Source organism: Pipistrellus hanaki (assembly GCF_964339955.1).
Source record: "Pipistrellus hanaki genome assembly, chromosome: 18".
NCBI classification, from domain to species: domain Eukaryota; kingdom Metazoa; phylum Chordata; class Mammalia; order Chiroptera; family Vespertilionidae; genus Pipistrellus; species Pipistrellus hanaki.
The window spans coordinates 33,915,692-33,935,552 of record NC_140520.1 but is presented as its reverse complement, the minus strand read 5'-3'; the positions used below and the strand labels follow the sequence as shown (position 1 = coordinate 33,935,552).

The window sequence follows — 19,861 nt, the reverse complement described above, 5'->3', positions numbered from 1 at the left end:
GAGGGAGGCTTCCCGCTGGCAGACCTGGGCTTGGGGGAGCCGAGCAACTGGCATTTCTCCTGCTGTCCTTTCTGGAAAAGCACATCTGCCCCCTCCCCCGGCCCCCTCCCCTCCACCACCACTTACTAAGCAAGGGCTCTTCAGCCAGGGCTGACCGGAGGCAGGGCCCGGGGTTGTGGACAGACTCCTGGGGGTGCCGGTGTTGGAGGAGCGCCTCTGGGTCACATTTCTAAATACCTCGCTCTCCCGGGAAACGGGCCCGGATGGTGACCGGGACCATTGCCGCCGGGGGCAGGAGTGGGGCCGTGAGGTGTGAGGGTTGCGTTGGAGAGGGAGACGGTTGGGGGGTCTTCGTTGCTGCCCCGGGTTAGGGGCAGGGAGTGTTTATTTTAAGAACCTGCCATGTGTTGAATCACTGTGATTTCTTCATTCCTTTTTTCCTGAAGCAAAAAGAAAACCCCTTCCGTATAAGCACTAAGGGCCGCGACTGAGGATGATAGTGTTTGGGCCCTTTGCGACAGAACTGTGGTATCTTTATCTTCTTGGATGATGATGATTATTTTTTAAAATGTCAGGATGGATCGTCACGTGTGTGGCTGTGTGTCCTTCCTTCTCCTCCGTGGGAGGCTGTCTTCGTGCTGTGAATTGCCGTGGGGCGTGCAGCTGAGTCCCCTTGAGCAGTGTCCTTCCTGTCTCCTGTCCCGTCACTCATTCTCCCCGGTGCGGGTGTGCCCGCCTCCGCCCCCACCCCCAGGGGGCGCTGTGGCTGGGTCTTCCTATGACTTCATGGCATCCTGGTGCCGTCCCTTCACCCCTCCTCGGCGTTCCTTTTCATCACTTTGGAGCACATTCCCCCCTCTCCCCTGTCCCTCCATACCAGGACACTGTGCCTCCCTCCTCCACCTACCTCGCCACTCTGCGGCTGTCCCCATCCGTCCCTTCCTCACTCTTCGTGATCTGTTTATTTCCCCGTAATCTCTCGTGCTTCTTCCCATCCCCCACCATTTCAGCCCTTCATTTCTTGTCTCCCCCCCCGCCCCCCCCCCCCCCCCCCAGTTCCTTTTACAAACCCTGCATTGTGCTTGTCATCAAGCATCGGAGACATTGGGTCCCTGACCTTCTCAGCTCACACGCCCATTTCCCAGAGTCTGTGCTTCTCCTCTGCCTCTCCGTCTGTCTTCTCATTCCTCGGCTCTCCCCACGGGCAGTGCCTGCGGCTGGGCTTCGTCCTGGTGTGTGACTGTTGTGATTCCTCTGTGCGCGGAGGAAGGGCCTTTTTGAATCCCTTCCAAGTGAGATTGTAAATGTAGAATTTTCTACTGTGGGATCTAGATTTTTTTTTCTTTTTTCCTTTTTTTTGGGGGGAGGGGGTGTGGGTGGGTGGGAGGGTTACAGAACTGAGACCCTGTGCATGCATGTAGAAAATTGTAAAATGTAAATTTTTTTAATATATAAAATGCTTGTTTTTACAGTTTGCAGTGAATCTAAACATTATGGCAGTTTTAGGGATTTTTTTTTCTTAACATAGAAACTAAAACTGTACAAACTTTTTTTAAAAAATATAAAATAAAGACATTTGACTTTTGTGGGGGCATTTTGTTGTCTTTCTTTTTTTACAGAGAGCAAAGAGGGTCAGGCCAGAGTGGATATGTGTGCTCCTTGTTAGGGAACGGGTAGGCCAGGAGGGGGCAGTGTGAGCTCATTATCATTCCATTGTTTCTCAGATGAAGGAACAGGAAATTGTTCTCTCCGAGGAGAGGCAGATGGGGATGGGTGGATCGTTGTTAGCATAAGGAGGAAGGAAAGATCCATAAGAATTTCAGGGAATAATTTATTTTAGTCAACAGTGACTAAAAATCCCTGAAGTCTATGTCTTATTTCTAAATATCTTATTTTGACCATTATCTCTTCAGTCTTTCAGGCACTGCACGAAAGAAAGTATAGCAATAGTCATCTAGTCTTATTTACAATAAAACTAGAGGCCCAGTGCATGAAATTCATGCATAGGAGAGGAGGGGGAGTGTCCCTCAGCCTGGCCTGCACCCTCTCCAATCTGGAACTCCTGCCTGCTTGATCGCTCCTAAATGCCTCTGCCTGCCAGCCTGACCCCCCTAACTGCTCTCCCCTGATGGCCTGATCCCTCTAACGCACATGTGTCAAACACAAGGCCCGCGGGCCAAATCCAGCCCGCCAGGCCTTGCAATGTGGCCCGCACCGCGCTGTCATCACTGCACTCCGCTGTCAGTTTATGACATTGTCAGTTTATGACTGTTCAGTAAACCATTCGGCCCGCGATTTAGGCTGGATTTTAGATTTTGGCCCCTTCTCTGATTGAGTTCGACACCCCTAGTCTAACTGCTCTCCCTAACTGCCCTAATTGCTCTCCCCTGCCAGCCTGATCACCCTAACTGCTCACTCCTGGCCTGATTGCCCCTAACCACCTCTGCCTCAGCCCCCACCACTGTGGTTCTGTCTGGAAGGATGTCCGGAAGATGCTGGTCTAATTAGCATATTACCCTTTGTTAGTATAGATGAAAATATTCAGTTGGAATTGCGCTTATATTCAAGTATCAGAATCAGCAAGAGGCCAGGGCCTTGCAGCTCCAGCAAGACCCAAGCTTCTCTGTGACTTTGAGCAAAATACTTAGCACATAACAGCTTCTTAAGGTTAAAACAAATAAGCAAACGTAAACTTGACTGGAGTTGACCTGCTTCCTAGGTTCAGTCTTCCTCTTCCGATCTCATGCTTTGCCAGGCTTTGAGGATGCAGGGACAAGAGATGAGGTCCTTGTCCTGGGGGAAGATCCAGCTGATAGGATGCGGCAGACCCAATGACCCAAGGTGAGGCCGTGGCCTGGTCACAGGCAGGGCACAGAGGAGCGCTGGCTGGACAACAAGGAACTCACGGAGCCTTTCTTCAAGAAATTTAAGGAATTTTAGAATCAAGAGGGGGCAACACAGGTTCCTTGAAGGGGATTTGTTTTATTTACCTGAGTCTTCCTAGCATTTGTACCAGTTCCTCACATACAGTTGGTGCTCAATAAGAAAATTGTTGGGCCGAAACCGGTTTGGCTCAGTGGATAGAGCGTCGGCCTGCGGACTGAAAGGCCCCAGGTTCAATTCCAGTCAAGGGCATGTACCTTGGTTGTGGGCACATCTCCAATAGGGGGTGTGCAAAAGGCAGCTGATCGATGTTTCTAACTCTCTATCCCTCTCTGTAAAAAATCAATAAAATATATTAAAAAAAAGAAAAGAAAATTGTTGGATGAATTAAAAAAACAAACAATACAATAGGGGTGTGTAAAAGGGATCATGTACTTCTTCCTTTACAATTGTACTCCAGTCTTTCTCATATGAAAACAAATAAAATTAACTTCCCTCGAAACTACAACCCCCCGTTCTTATGACTTTTCTTTATGTAACGAGGCTTATAGTTTCACTTACTACTGCTTTCAGTTTACCTCAAATCCAGCTTTTGAGTTATTGTGACCAAATTTCTAGCAGGCCTCTCAAATCATTCTTTCTCTTTACGGGCAGATAAAATAACTGCTTTCATTTTAGTGAGTCTTTACTCAGCGCCCAAGATGTTCCAGCCTGACAGCTGGTGGCAGCAGGCACAGCACTAGGCGGAGTCAGATCAGATCTGGGGACTTCAACAACCCTCGGTACATGGGTTCCCGCTAGGAAAGAATTCAGAGTCAAGATTCAAACTATAGGTGAACATCTTAATAATAAAAGTGTGATATGCAAGTCGAACAAAGGGCTAAACAGTGGAAGGACCATCCGGACAACCATGCCAGGCCAGCCCAGGTGGGTGGGATGTGATTGGTTGGGGGGCCCTGCCATTGCCCCATGACTGCATTGATTGGTGGGCTGTGGCAGGTGAGTGGGGCCTCCCTCTATGGGGTGATCAATTGCGTGGCTTCCAGACTGCGAGAGGGCTCAGGCCGGCTGAGGGATCCCCCTCCCTCACCCTTCCACTGGGCCTCTATTTATAAAATCTCAGAGGTAAAGAAGTAATTCATAAAAGAAATGGGCTTAGGAAATACACTGAATGGCCAGATTATTATGATCTCCGAACACATGAAGATCCCTAGGTGCAGTATAATATATATATTAGAGGCCCAGTGCATGCCTGGCCAGGGAGAGGGGGCATGAGCGGTTGGCCAGCCTGCCTGCTGGTCGAACTCCTGGTTGAGGGGACAATTTGCATATTAGCCTTTTATTATATAGGATATACACTGAGTGGCCAGATTATTATGCGTCCAGAGATCATCATCATCTGGCCACTCAGTGTAAGTTACAGAGGCAAAGGAAGGGCCCATAGAGCTTGGGGGTGAGGAAGATAATGGTAATATGTCATGGGGAACGGGGAAAGGAAATCGCATGCAGGCGTGCTCCCGGAAGAGTGAGCAAGCTGGGTCTTCCATTCTAGGGGTTCAGGGTGGAGATTTTAGGGGAATCCCAGGAAAAGATCTTCATAGAATATTCAGCAGTTTTCCAGGTGTGTCCTTTCACGGTTGTGGTCTGCACTGATGGATTGGTCTGTTCCAGGGCAGAGATCATTAGTCATCACAGCTGGTCCTGAGGTCAGCGTGGTGTTGCTTGTCTAGTTTTGCTGCCTTTCTGGTCCTGGAGCTGAAATTCAGCTGAGGCCTAGACGTTATCTTTAGGGAGGAAAAGGTGAGGGTGTCCAAACCACATGACTAGCGATATGCTAGGGGAGGAAGGACCTACCCTAAATTGTGCATTGCTAGGCGCCCAGGGCTGCCCACTCTGCTGACTTTCTGTACCTGGCCCATCATCCCTGCTCTGCTCATGTCTAACTGTCTATCACATTACCCCCTCAAGGATCTTGGCTCTGAATTCTGTCAGAGAAAAGGGGCACAGGTTTTCTTCTGTAACTGCTTCCTGCTGAAGAGGGATGATATTTTCCTTCAAAGCCAAGAGATCCTTCCTTTCTTCCTTCTTTCTTTCTTTCTTTCTTTCTTTCTTTCTTTCTTTCTTTCTTTCTTTCTTTCATATATTTCATATATTTTATTGATTTTTCACAGAGAGGAAGAAAGAGAGATAGAGAGTTAGAAACATCAATGAGAGAGAAACATCAATCAGCTGCCTCCTGCACACCTCATACTGGGGACGTGCCCGCAACCAAGGTACATGACCTTGAACGGAATCTAACCCGGGACCTTTCAGTCCACAGACCAACGCTCTATCCACTGAGCCAAACCGGTTTTGGCGAACCCTCAACTCTTTGGTGCACAGGGCCAGCGATCTACCACTGAGCCACATTGGTCCGGGCTAAGAGCCTTCTAATAAAGTATACGGCGTTCACTAATGGCTTTAAGTGTATTTCATAGCTTTTTTTTTTTTTTTTGTAAAAGTTGAAACTGTAAAACTTCTAGAAGAAAACACAGGAGAAAAGCCTCTTGACATTGGTCTTGGCAATGATCTATTGAATTTGACACCAAAAGCAAAGGCAACAAAAGTAGAAAAAGTGAAATGGAATTACATCAAACTAAAAAGCTTCTGCGTAGCAAAGGAAACAAAATGAAAAGGAAACCTATGGAATGGGAGAAAACATTTGCAAACCATCCACCTGATAAAGGATTAATATCCAAAATATAGCCCTGCTGGTGTGGCTCAGTTGGTTGAGCATCATCCCATGCACTGAAAGGTCACCAGTTCTATTCCCAGTCAGGTCACTTGTCCAGGTTGTGGATTCAATCCCCAGTTGGGGTGTGAATAGGAGGCAACAGATGATATATCTCTCTCACATTAGTGTTTTTCTCTCTCTTCCTCTTTCTCCCTGTTCTTTTTTTTTTTTTTTTTTAAGACACACCAACATATATGAGAAATTACCAAAACTCAATACTGTAGTAAAAAACCAAATAACACAAATTTAAAATGGGTAAAGGATTGGAATAGACATTCATTCAAAGAAGGCATGTAAATGGCCAATAAATATATGAAAAGGTGCTCAACATCACTACTCATTAGGGTAATGCAAACCAAACCCATAACAAGATATCATCTCACACCTATAAAGATGGCTATACAAAAACACAAATCCTATATATAAAACCCTAATATGCAAATTGACTCAATAGTGGAATGACCAGTTGCTATGATGTGCACTGACCACCAGGGGGAAGAAACTCAATGCAGGAGCTTCACCCTGGTGGTCAGCATGCTCCCTCGGTGGGAGCACCACTCAGCCAAAATCCAAGCTCACAGCTGGTGAGCACAGTGGTGGTAGAGGGAGCCTCTCCTGCCTCAGCAGCAGTGCTAAGGACCAACAAGCCAAGCAGTAAGGAGCAGTGAGCATGCAGGCAGCAAGGAGCGAGGGGTCCAGGACTGCAAGAGGGATCCCAGACTGTGAGAGGGATATCCAACTGCTGGCTTAGGCCAGACCCCATCCCCTACAGGGTCCTGGACTGCCAGAGGGCACAGGCCGGGCTGAGGGACCCCCTTTCCTAGTGCACTAATTTCATGCACTGGAACTCTAGTAAAAAAATAACAAGCATTGATGAGGATGTGGAGGAAAGGGAACTCCTCTCCCTTCCACTCTGAAATCAATAAAAAATAAAATTCATGGATGAACCTGGAGAACATTATACTAAGTAAAACACACACACGCACACGCACACGCACACACACCAAATAATAATATGATCCTATTTATATGAGAAATCTAAAAGTTAAACTTATAGAAGCAGAGAGTGAATAGGGATTACCAGAGGATAAGTGAGGTGGGGGTAGAGAGGTGAGAATGCAGAGGGTCTTGGTCAAAGGATGTAAAATTTTAGTTATGTAGGAGGAATAAGTCCCAGAGAGCTATTGTACAGCATAGTGTCTATAGTTAACAATATTGTATCCTATACTTAAAAATTTGCTAGGAGGACAGATCTTATGTTAAGTATTCTTAGCCCACACACAAAAATTAAAAATTAAAAAAAAAGTGTAGAGGGAAACTTTCAGAGTGTATGGATATGTTTACAGTATTGATTGTGGTTGTGGTTTCACAAATGTATACTTATTTAAAACATCAGTTATATGCATTAAATATGTAATTTTGGCATGTTAATTATACCTCAATAAAATGTTTCTTAAAAAAAAGACATTAAAATATATTGAACCCACAAAATATCATGACATTCTTCTGAAGGGAATGGTGTAAAAGAAGGGAATATGAGAATTTGAGCAGAGGAAAGGCAGGAAATGATAAGAAAGCTAGGCTCAGACAATGTATCCTCTTCTCTCGTATTTTTTGAAGGTTTGTGAGAAAAGTTGTTGGTTCGGGAGAAATGTAATTTAACAACAGCAACAACAATAGTTACCATTTATTGAGCATTTTTATGAACTAAGCACTATGCTGAAGACATCAGGTACATTATCTTATTTAATTCTCACACAATTTTATAACACATTCATTTCACTTATTTAAAATATTTGCTGAACATTTTCTATGTGCTAGCTACTGTGCTAGGTGCCAGGGAAACAGTGATAAGTAAAATTATTATGGTCCCTATTCCAGGAAAGTTTATGTATAGTAGGAGAAACTCACATTACTATAAGCCAATAAAAAGAAATATGTTTTGCCATATGATAAGTGACATGGCAGTGTGACAGAAAAATGGGGAGAGCACCCCGATAGAGAGGTCTGAGAAGGTTCTTTAAGAAGGTGACCTATATAAGCTGAGACCTAAAGAATGAAGAGGAGCCGAGCAGGATGTGAATAATTCTCCCTTAAAGAGCTCTTTCCTTTAATGGAGGAGCTGACAGAAGACCAGGGAGGATAAACAGAGACAGCGGTGGGAGAGTGATAATGGCTGAGGCTGGAGATGGGCCAGAGACCATCCAGGGCCATGGAGATGCAATTTCATTCTGAGTGCAGGGAGAAATATTGCAGAGTTTTAAGCAGACCAGTGAAAGATCTGATTTATATTAAAAACACGACTCTGGCTGTCTTTTGGAAAATGGGGTAGAGGGAGGGAAGAGCAAAACTGGGGAGAGTTGTTCAGAGTTTATTGCAGCCTTCCAGGTTAGAGATGGTAATGACTGGATAGAGGATGCTGGTGGAAGATTTGTGGAGAAGTGGGTAAGTTCAGATATGTCTTCGGAGGAAGAGTCCAAAGGGCCTGGTGATAGAGAAGCTGGAGTCAAAGGTAACTCAGGCTCCTGGTTTGAGTAATAGGGCTGATGTATCACACCCTTCTTTTTCAGTCTAGGACCGTGATCGGCAAACTGTGGCTCTTGAGCCACGTGCGGCTCTTTGGCCCCTTGAGTGTGGCTCTTCCACAAAATACCACGGCCTGGGCGAGTCTGTTTTGAAGAAATTTAAGTTTAAAAAATTTGGCTCTCAAAAGAAATTTCAGTGGTTGTACTCTTGATATTTGGCTCTGTTGATTAATGAGTTTGCCGACCACTGGTCTAGGAGACCAAAGCTCCAAGAACTTAGGTAGCATGTTCCAGGAGATATGTCCAGTACATGATTTGAGCATGAGTCTACCCAATTCCAAAGACAACACATGTAATCCACACATTGTATTCTCTCCCAAGGTAACCTTGCTCATTTGGCTTGCACAAACCAAGCGATACCCATGTGTCACAATTCTGCTGCTTTCCAAAAGGAGAGAAGTGGTGGTCTTCTGGATTAGAGTCTCTCTATCAACCATAAGTTCATTTGCTTAGTTGCCAAAGGGAAAGTTAATACCCAGGCATGTTATCTGAAGCATGTTCTTCCTGGAGCAGATTAGAAATTGTTATTTTGATCACAGGCTGCACATGATGTTATTCCTCAACCCAATGTCTGTCATAGGTGTCTGTAGACGCAAGCAGTGGACCTTCCCTACACTCCACATGTGTCTATAAAGAAAAATTTTTTCCCTAAGTGGCAGCCCTGACGAACTTTAAAATCATTTTTCGTGAGAATTTTCAGCTGAAAATATTCAAGAACACCCAAATTGTGATATATATATAATAAAATCACACACACACACACACACACACACACACACACACACACATATATATGATTTTATTATTATTTTTTTATTGTCTAAAGTTTTACATGTCTTCTTTTTTCCCAATTGACCCCCTCCCCCAAGCCATTCTTATCCCAGGCAAGCCCCCACCACCCCAGTGTCTGTGTCCATTGGTTATGCTAATATGCATCATTATATTAATTTTATAATATCCATTGCAAATTTAAAAAAATATATTTTATTAATTTTTTACAGAGAGAAAGGGAGAGGGATAGTTAGAAACATTGATGAGAGAGAAACATGGTTCAGTTGCCTCCTGCACACCCCCCACTGGGGATGTGCCTGCAACCAGGGTACATGCCCTTGACCAGAATTGAACCCGAGACCCTTGAGTCCGCAGGCGGATGCTCTATCCGCTGAGCCAAACCGGTCAGGGCTCCATTGCAAATATGGACACGTGGCAGTTAACTGGTGTTTGACCTAGGTAAGCAGGTTCAAGTCTGAAGGACTGGAAGTGATAATCCTAGATATTCAACTTCTGTTTTCAGGCAGAATTCCCGCTCTGTGGTCTCCCATGTGTTCAGGAGAAGATGTGTCAATCCTGAATTCCTTTGAGACATTTCAGCAACTTAGATGATGTTGTCAAGAACTGTTAGTTACCCTGGAAGAAATGGGCTCACTTTAATGGGAAAAAGAGGAAAATGAAGTGGGTTAATAAGGACCAGAGTCTCAGGCCAGACCCCATGGCTACAGAGGAGGTCTGCAGAGCACCAGAGGGAAGATAGGAATATTGACTGATAGCATAAGAGAATTAAAACACAAGTAGGCTGAAGACATAGATATGCATGGTGATCCTAATACAACAAACCTTTTTAGATATGTTTTGATCATATCCTGAGACTTTTTATATTCTGCTGGCATTATTACTATCGACCAGTTGTTAAGGGCCCCTTAACTTTAATATGTATATATATATTATTGAATTTAGAGAAAAAGGGAGAGGGGAAGATAGAAACATCAGTGATGAGAGAGAATCAGATTATTATTGGCTGGCTGCCTCTTGCAAGCCCCATATTGGGGATGGAGCCTACAACCAGGGCATATGCCTTTGAAATCAAACCTGGGACCCTTCAGTCTGCAGGCCAACGCTCTATCTAATGAGCCAAACCAGGAAGGACAAAAATGGCTCCTTAACTTTGGCTTTCTTGGTAAAGTCATAGGTCTAATGAGAGAGGTAAGAATGTAAGAACATGAGGCAATCATGGGCTTACCTGTTTGGGTTGACAAATTACGGAGTAAATTGTAGAGGAATCATTATTTTTCATAGGTATTGGGATTCCCGTTTTCTATAAAAAGGAATCATACTCATTTGACTCACACAGACAAAGAGATACTCATGCAAAGACATATTCCCAGAGAAAGGCAGTGTGCCAGAGTTCTCCAGGAGGAAGGCTAGGGAGTGCTTAGCAAGGGGAGCTGGAGACCAAACACCACCAGCTCTCAAACCTGTGACTTTAGTGGCATTTTCTGACCCCCAGACAGAAGCACACCCCAGCAAACCAGTGAGATCAAGAACCAAAGACCGAAGGGTGACTTTCTTAGCAAGTGTTGTGAAGAAAAGGAAACATTCTTGTCCTGAACCCAACTCCACTATCTTCTGTCTCAGATCTCTACTTGCTATACCTGGATGGTGCTGCCTGCTCTGTTTTATCCCTGTGATTCTAATTGCCTGGTCATCAAGTCACTGGGTTCTCCTCAAGCAGGGGGAACCGGTAGGAGACACATCTGGTATTCAGAGAGGCTCTGGCCAAAATCAATTTGTCTCAGTGGGTACAACGTCAGCCTGCAGACTGAAAGGTCCCAGGTTCGATTCCAGTCAAGGGCATGTACTTTGGTTGTGGGCACATCATTAGTGGGGTGTGTGCAGGAGGCAGCTGATCAATGTTTCTAACTATCTCTCTCCCTTCCTCTTGTAAAAAATCAATCACTATATATATATATATATATATATATATATATATATATATATATATAAATTTTTTTTAAAGAGTGGCTCTGCTTGGAATACAAAATGTAGCAATAACAGAAGTCCCCTGTGCTCAGAGGTTTTGACATTTAAAATTAATTAACAAATATATAGGGTGTTTTCAAGACCTCTAAAACTCTCCAAAGTACAATTTTACATTAAAAAAAAAAGTTAAATTTGCAGATTAGTTTCTTGAGAGTGATTCATCTTGTCTTCAAGAGGAAATGGGAAGGACAATAGAAATATCTGAACAAGCCCTAGCTGGTTTGGCTCACTGGATAGACTGTCAGCCTGTAGACCGAAGGGTCCTGGGTTGGATTCCCATCAAGGGTATGTACCTCAGATGCAGGCTCCTCCCGGCCCAGGCCCTGGTCAGGACTCGTGTAGGAGGCAAGCACTTGATGTGTTTCTCTCACATCGATATTTCTCTGTCTTTCCATTCTCTCTAAAAATCAATGCAAAAATATCCTCAGGTGAGGATTAAGAAAAAAATAAAACCAACAAGACATATCTGAACAAGAGTTTCCCTTCACGTTCCCTTTCTTCAAGGAGCATTCTTTACAAATACCTGTGAGGGGCTGTATGAGGGACCAAAGGTTTCTAGCTAGACTATTGCTTCCGTCAGTTGGAGGATGATGAGTCTCTGGACTTGCTTTCAGACGACATACAAATTGGCCTGCCAGGATGTGTTCTTTAGAATTGTACCTCTTGCAGGTGGTGGGGAATTATTCATGCCTCACCAAGGCCTTCCGCTTCTGTTGCTAGAGGGGTGGGGAGGATTGAGGGCTACTCATGTCTTTATTGCCCTCTACTGTGAAGGGGCTGCAAATTCTTGTCCCTCATCTCTTCAGAGACTGCTGCGGAGCACTGCTATTTTCCCTGCTACCGATCTGTCTCCTCTGGAAACTCTCAAACTTAATGGAACTTTGATCCACTCAGCAAATATTTACTGAACATCAGGCTAAGACACAGGGGGAGAGAGAGGAAGACATAATTTTTTACTTTCGGGCAGCTTGTCATGAAGCTGAAGGGACCAGACTTCCTGATGCATGAAGCAGTTAGAGAGCAGTGTAGCGAAGAGTATGAGTAAACATTCCATTGGGGTGAGAGCGGTTGGGGCTGGAATGGTCCTGCGTAGAACTGTGTAGCTATCGTAGCCTTCTCCTCTCCTTAATGGTGTACGTCATTTGGATTAGTCAAGTGATTGTGGTGACATGTTTTTGAATAATGACTATAAAAATAATGCTGATGATAGAGTATAAAGTGGAAAGGACTCACCGTGTTTGGATGAGTGACCCGAGCGTACACAGTGTTCTCTGGGCAGGTCGGATCGTTCCCTGAGTCCCTCGGGGTCTCTGCTGAAAACACAGAGAGGCCCAGTCAATTGCAGAAGCATTCTCCCAGGACCTTGCCTACCCCGGGCCACTTTCTGGCCCTGAAGATGCAGTTGTTCAAGGCACTGCCATTCCTTACGGTTCATTCATTTTTGGCAGTCTTTGACATTCTGGGTTGAACCAGAAACTTCTCAATCATGTGATCTGTTTTTGACCCCATCTCTTGGGGGCACATAGCCTTGAGGTACCCTAAAGATTCAGCCTCCCGCCGAAACCGGTTTGGCTCAGTAGTAGAGCGTTGGTCTGAGGACTGAAAGGTCCCAGGTTTGATTCCGGTCAAGGGCTTGTACCTGAGTTGCGGGCACATCCCAAGTAGGGGGTGTGCCAGAGGCAGCTGGTCGATGTTTCTCATCGACGTTTCTAGCTCTCTATATCTCTCCCTTCCTCTCTGTAAGAAAATCAATAAAATATATTAAAAAAAAAATAAAGATTCAGCCTCCCGTTGAATTCACATGTGAGCAAGGAAGCTCCTAGGACTGAATAGTACCATGTACTTATGAGCTAGCGAACCTAACTGGCCAGGGTAATGGACCTGGATTATTTCACATACCTGTGATTAACCCTTTCAGGGGTCCTTACATTGGGTTTGATTATATTAGAGACTAGAGGCCTGATGCATGAAATTTGTGCAAGAGTAGGACTTCCTTCCTTTGACTGCTGGCACCAGCTTCCCTCAGGAACCCGGGACCTAGGCTTCCCTTGCAGCCCCGGCTTCATCCGGAAGGACATCTGGTCTAATTAGCATATTATGCTTTTATTATTATAAATAAGGAACTGTAGACTCAGAAAATTCAATTGACTTGGCACAAAATTATACAGGAAGTGACCGAATAAGGAACTAAATGCATACTTTCTGACACCAGATCTCATGCCATTTACTCTACACATGACATCCTATATCTCTCCCCCAGGAAATGAGACTCAGTGCTGATCTGAGTCCAGAGTCTGCATCCCAGTGTCTCTATCACATTTTCTCTTTTGATTGTTTTTACTCAGTTCCCATGCCCTGGATGAACAGAGTGATGGGGTCAGGCAGTTTGTCTGTGGGCCTTTGATGCTCTCATCCTACACTTGCCCTGGACTTGCTGGGTGATAGTGGACAGGCCATGAGCCCGTTCACTGGCACTTAGTTTTCCATCAGCAGAGTGGGGAATGGCCCTAATCCCACTCCAAGAAATTGTGTCAGCGACCGGTCCACACGCTTGTAAAGGGCCCTGTAGGTCCCACAGGGGACAAACGTGCACAATGACATCTGGTCCAACTGAGTAATGACATTCTGACTCCCATCTTTTCCAATGATCCAGCCCTCTGTCTGCCCTCTTCTTTTTCAATTTGGCTATTCCCAGCTGTTTTAGGGTTGGGAGTTAAGAGTTTAGAAACTCACCAGGACTCTGGGTTTGCTGAGTAGAAGAGCATAAGGAACCTGAAAAATAAAATCAAGTAAATAGAAACTTGTGACTGTAACGAGAGAGATTTTCCACCCTCCAGCCCCATAGGTGTCTCTCTAGAATATGTGGTGGGAGGAGACCAGAAAGGGAAGGGCAGGCAGGACCTGGGGACCTACACTTCCCAGTAGGACAACGTCTCAGCAAATTAGCGGGTGTGAGGTTATACCCCAGGTGTTGTCCTAGTGGACTAGCTGAACCAGTATCACATCCTCCCTCTTTCCCCCTGTCTTCCAAAAGGTAGGTAAAGGGAACCCCAGACTCCGAAACCTTGGAGAAGAGACAAGTAAGGAGAAAGAGAACCTGATACTTTTTTCTTCCAAACAAATAAGGACACAATGATACAGATCAAACAAGGCACTAGTACACTCCATATGATAATCCAGTGTTGATTTTTTTCGTTAGAAACACCTGAAAAGACAAAAAAAAAAAAAAAGAAAAAAGAAAAAGAAAAAGAAGTTGCAGTTAGGACAATTGAGTAAGGCTCCGTGTTTTTCTCAGAGCCTACACTTAACCTCTTCTAGGCCACTTTTGGGGGACAGGGTGGGTTCATCTATACCCAGAAGCTCTGGGGCTCTGGGCAGGATTTCTGGGGGTGGGAGACGGGGCAGGGCAGAGTTTGGTAGAGCCAGGAGAAGGCAACAATTCTGTTTTCCTAAGGATTTTGTTCTTGGGCTCTGAGTGTGTTGCAGGAGAGTTGGGGGAGGGTGGGGTGAGGGAGGAAGGTGAGATCTCTGGGAGTAGACATTGAGTGTCTGTCTTCTCCCGGCATCTTTGGCTGCCTCCCATTGGGCTGCTGTTTTAGGAATCATGTTAATCCTGTGGACATGCCACACCCTACAGCTGCTCAAGGCTTTGAGAGAGACCTGAGACAGACTCTTACCTTTGCAGAGACTTTGGACAGAGAGAGAGAAGGATAAATTGCTGACAGGATTCTTAGCTATGCAAGTGTATGTCTCTTCACTGGAATTCTTGGGGTCCCAAGAGATAGTGAGGTTTGCTTCCTCCAGAATTGTGTTTCCTTCAGCCTGCCACCTGAATGAGACATGGTCATCTGGATTCTCCACAAAGCAGGTCAGCTGGATCTCACAGGTCCCATTCTCAAAGAGTTGAGTGTCATTAGCAACTTGTAAGTTCCTCAGTCGTTCTGTGTGCAGAGAAAAGACCCAGATTAAGGACAAATGGTTTGACTCAGCCCTCTGTTAAAAATGTCCTTCTCCTCAATGTTCCTGTATTCTTACCCGACACTCTGCTGTATGTTCTGAGCTACATACTCTGTAAATAACATTGTTTATGTTGTCTAATTGATGGGATCAAGGTCTGGGATGACCAAATGATGAGGGGCATTAGTGTGAGACAGAAAAGCCAGTGTGAGAAATGAAAAGTGAAAGACTGAGTTTGCCACCAACTAGCTGGGTCATTTGAGGCTGATCACCTTACTTTTCTGCACTTCAGTTTATTCTTGGAGTCCTTGATAGCCTTTTTTCTCCCCCTTATGTAAAAACAATTTAGAGAGTAAGCTGAGGGTCAGGCCTACCTTAGCCAGGTTAGAAAACAGAGCCAGGCACAAGAGTGCTGTTTCATCCATAATCAGAAATCCCAACTGGGGTGGAAGATGGAAGCTGATCTTCCTGGGGGAACTATACTCCCCACAAGTCTACAGGAATTTTGGTCCTCATTGCATACGATGCTGGCTCCAGTGGTGACTAAGAGACCCTGACGCAGAATGTCAGCAGGACAGAAAAGGACACGTTGAGAACCAAAACATTAGTGAAGAAACTGAGAGAGCAAGCACGTTATTCTGGCAGCAAAGAAGTACAATATGTTCAGGCATTTGAGAAAGCACTTACTGCAGAAATTTATGAGAACAGAAACCAGAAATATTGACTAGTGAGATATCAGTAGCTATGGATCAATGGGGACATGGGCACAGTACAGAAAAGGTCACTGACCTAGACTTGGCCTAAGATGACCCAGCAAATTACAGAATGACTCCAACTGTCTGATTAGAAGAGACAGAGTAATGCTTTAAGTTTCGTTAACTGAATAGGACTTGTGGAATTTATCTTGCCATAATGGAGCTTTTATGTAGCAGGAAGAATGTTGGATTTGGAATTAAGACTTGAGTTAGAATCATTACTTAGTTATTTAATGGCTACTCGACCATGATTACATTGTTAATTGTTTCAAGCATCTGTAAAACTGGGCAATAATACTTAGTGCTTAGGTCATTATGAGGGTTAAATAAGACAAAGCCTAGCACAGCAATGACAAATACTTGGCATAAATGTCACATCTCCCTCAGCCTTAGTTCATGGCTGACCAAAACGCTATATTATTACCTTTTTCCCACTTGATGAATTCGTAACCATTTACTTGACATTCCCACTTGGACATAACGTGTATTTCCAATTCAACATGCTCAAAAGAACTCCCGTTCTTCTCTCTAAAACCTGTTCCATCTGCAGCCTTTCTCCATCTTAGTCAATAACAACTTCATCCAATAACCAAGAATACCCAGAATCCACTACTTCCCCTGCTGCCATCCTGGTCCAAGCCAGTATCATCTCTCTCTCTCTCTCTCTCTCTCTCTCTCTTTAATTTAATATATTTTATTGATTTTTTGCAGAGAGGAAGAGAGAGGGATAGAGAGTTAGAAACATAGATGAGAAAGAATCACCGATCAGCTGCCTCTTGCACACCACCTACTGGGGATATGCCCACAACCAAGGTACATGCCCTTGACTGGAATTGAACCTGGGACCTTTCAGTCCACAGGCTGACGCTCTATCCACTGAGCCAAACCGGTTTTGGCCAGTATCATCTCTTGCTTGGATTGTCGCAATGGCCTCCTTATTGGTCCAGTGGCTTCCACCTTTGTTTCTTACAATCTATTTGCAACAGAGCAGCCAGGAGATCTTTTAAGCAAGTAAGTCAAATCATATTACTTCTTTGTAAAACCCTCCAATGGTTCTCAACCTGACTGAGATTTAGAATCAGAAGCCCTTATGTTCACAGGCAATATAATAACTGACATTTATTAAATGCGTTCTATATGCCAAGCATTATACTGGAAAAAATAAAAGGTCCTTATGTTGGCTCTCAGAGCCTTACATGATGTGGCCCTCAATTTTCTTACTGAACCTTGTTTCCTATTACTCTCTCCTCACTTTGCTTCTTGATGTTCCTTGAACATGCAAGGCACCAGAGAGTACACGCACTGGATGTTCTTCATCCAGATATCTTCCTGGCTTACTCCCTCACCTCCAACAGGTCTTGGCTCAAATGTCATCTTCCCAATGAGGCTTAGTATAACCCTCCAATTAAATTTACTCCCTACTTTTATGCTACTCTAATCTGATGGTCTTATGCTACTCTAATCTCCTTTTTTCTCCACAGCACTCATGGCTTTCTTACATACTATGTCATTTGTTTATACATTACATGTATTGTTTATTACCTCCTCTTGCTCTCCACCCAGAATATCAGCTCCATGAAGGCAGGGATCTTTGTCTGTTTGCTCACTGATACATTTCAAGTGCCTAAAAAATAGTTTCTTGTACATTGTCCATAGTCAACAGATATTGTTAACTCAATGAATAAACTTAACATGGCCTCAATGTCTTTTTTAACAGTGAACTCTAGCCCAGCTGGTGTAGCTCAGCAGTTGAGCATTAACCCAGGAACCAACAGGTCACTGGTTTGATTCCTGGTCTGGGGTTGTGGGCTTGATCCCTTGGGGGGGCGGGGGATGTGCAGGAGGCAGCTGATCGATGATATTTCTCTCTCATTGCCGTTTCTATCTCTGTATACCTCTCTTCCTCTCTCTAAAATAAATAAATAAATAAATAAATAAATAAATAAATAAATAAATAAATAAATAAATTTAAACAAACAAAAACAATGAATTCTAGAAAGTTAGTCCTAATTAGTTGATTATGGCCTGTAAGGTAAAATTTTTGCTACCCCTAACCTGATATATGAAGTAATTGGTTAATGTTTTATTTTATTTTTAAAAATATATTTTTATTGATTTCAGAGAGGAAGGGAGAGGGAGAGAGAGATAGAAACATCAATGATGAGATAGAACCATTGATCGGCTGTCTCCTGCACGCTACCAACTGGGGATTGAGCCCACAACCCAGGCATGGGCCCTTGACTGGAATCAAACCTGGGTCCCTTCAGTCCATAGGCCGACTGAGCCAAACCAGCTAGGGCTGGTCAGTGCTTTAAAATTGAAATCCCTCTGTACTATTGTAAGACATGTTGGCATAGCTTGCGCATCTCTTTGTGTATGTGTCTTTGAAGGAGAGGTACTTTAAAAGACCCTGAGAAGGAATGGACATTGAGCCTCAGGAGTGTGGTTAGTGCAGAAGTCATGCTTGGTCTTCTGAGTGGTGGCAGAAGAATGTCTCTACAGGTGTGATGGAGCCTGACCTGGGATCTGTTCCCAGACTTTCCAATAGATGTGTCTCCTCTCTCCAGGGCCGTAGCTCTGCCTTGATGATCAGTGATTACCTAGTGTTGGTTGCATGATGACACCCCTTCCCACTCCCCACCACACACACATAGATATTCTATGAATCTTATTTGGAAAAAAGGACTTTTGCAGATGGATGAGATGATCCTGGATTATCTATCTAGGTGGCCCTAAATCCAGTAAGTGTCCTTATAAGAGAAAAGCAGAGATATTTGAGACAGACTGAAGAGGAGAAAACACAAGGAAGAGATAATGTGACTATTGTTCCCCAAGGAAGATAAGCGTTCCTGTCATTCATGGCATCACTGATTGCTAGAAGGACTTTCCTTTCCTGACATTGACTCATAAACTATGTCTTTATGGTTTCCATCAGTTTATGTTGAGGACCCAAGGTGTCTGGGGGAAAAATAATTAAACAACCTCGCTAGAAAATACATTTCTCCTTTTCAACTCATCCTTATAGAACACTTTCTACATAGACTACTGTTCTGTACATTGACCACTGGGTTAGACGAACCTTTATATAAAGGGAGGCATCACACCAGCTAGTTCTATGGGAAGCTCTCCCACTTACTATCTCTGTGATTGTAGGGTGTTGCTGTAACTGACACTGTGCCTATCTCATGAAGCTTTTGTGAGGATTACATGACAAATACATGTAATGCACATGTCATGCACATGGCAACAAAATCCTAGATATTTCACTTCCATCACTTCCTCTACACTTGTAGTTTGAAAGGAACCATTTTATGGTGTGAGGGGAAGTGAGGTGATTTTGGGTTGGGAGTCACAAGACTTAGGTTCTGTTCTCAGTTCTGTCAACTAACTGGCCATCTGCAATGCTCTTGAATTGCTTTGCCACTGGACCTCAGTCTGGCTCCTAGTGCCATATTCTTTCTAAGAGGTTCTAGCACATATTTGCAGTCACACAGAATTAAAATATGTAATATTTCTTAGTCTATACAAAATTAAACTCCAATCTTTGACTCACCAAAGATCGACAGATTATAATCATAACTCTTTGAGATTTTTGTGGTTAACTGGGCATGGTAAACTCCACTGTCCGCCATTGTCAGGTTATTGATCTGCAAGGAATAGTACTGGGTGACTTTCAGTCGATCTTTCCGCTGTGGGTCAGCATTGTTGATCTGTGGTGGCTTTATCTGTATGAAGATGACATTTGTTGCATCATGAAGCCAGGTGATGAACTGGATCTCTTCTTCTTCAGGAAACTTCAGGGGGAGAGTGACCGACTCCCCCAGCACCCCATTCACCAGCAATGGGGGTGCTTCAGTTTGTGACACTGTGTTCCCTATAAACACAGAAGAGAAACTGTGTTGAAATGGACTATCAAAAAGGCTCCACCCCAACAAAATGTATGGCACTCTTGGTTAATGGGCTAGGTCGGCAAACTGCGACTCATGGGCCACATGCGGCTCTTTGGCCCATTAAGTGTGGCTCTTCCACAAAAGACCATGGCCTGGGGGAGTCTATTTTGAAGAAGTGACGTTAGAAGAAGATGAAGTTTA

At 44.2% G+C, this 19,861-nt stretch overlaps 1 protein-coding gene across 10 annotated transcripts in view; it reads right to left on the bottom strand.

The window, feature by feature from the left end:
- Positions 1-29: 29 nt before the first annotated feature.
- The window catches only part of SLAMF6 (SLAM family member 6), a 32,540-nt gene continuing 12,708 nt past the window's right edge, over positions 30-19,861 (bottom strand). Inside the window, exons 2-9 of one of the 10 annotated variants that reach the window (XR_014793338.1) lie at positions 19,324-19,644; positions 14,736-14,999; positions 14,156-14,263; positions 13,792-13,830; positions 12,292-12,371; positions 11,352-11,458; positions 10,259-10,333; positions 9,203-9,666 (exon numbers count right to left, since the gene is read on the bottom strand). Coding sequence is in view for 7 of the 10 variants with exons in the window: in XM_084865911.1 (XP_084722037.1) it covers positions 4,566-4,649; positions 10,259-10,333; positions 12,292-12,371; positions 13,792-13,830; positions 14,156-14,263; positions 14,736-14,999; positions 19,324-19,644 (971 nt within the window). In the remaining 3 variants the exon portion in view is untranslated. Of the gene's footprint in view, positions 4,650-9,202; positions 9,667-10,258; positions 10,334-11,351; positions 11,459-12,291; positions 12,372-13,791; positions 13,831-14,155; positions 14,264-14,735; positions 15,000-19,323; positions 19,645-19,861 lie in introns of those variants that run through there. The other 9 variants (XR_014793339.1, XR_014793340.1, XM_084865911.1 and 6 more) reach the window with 9 other exon arrangements.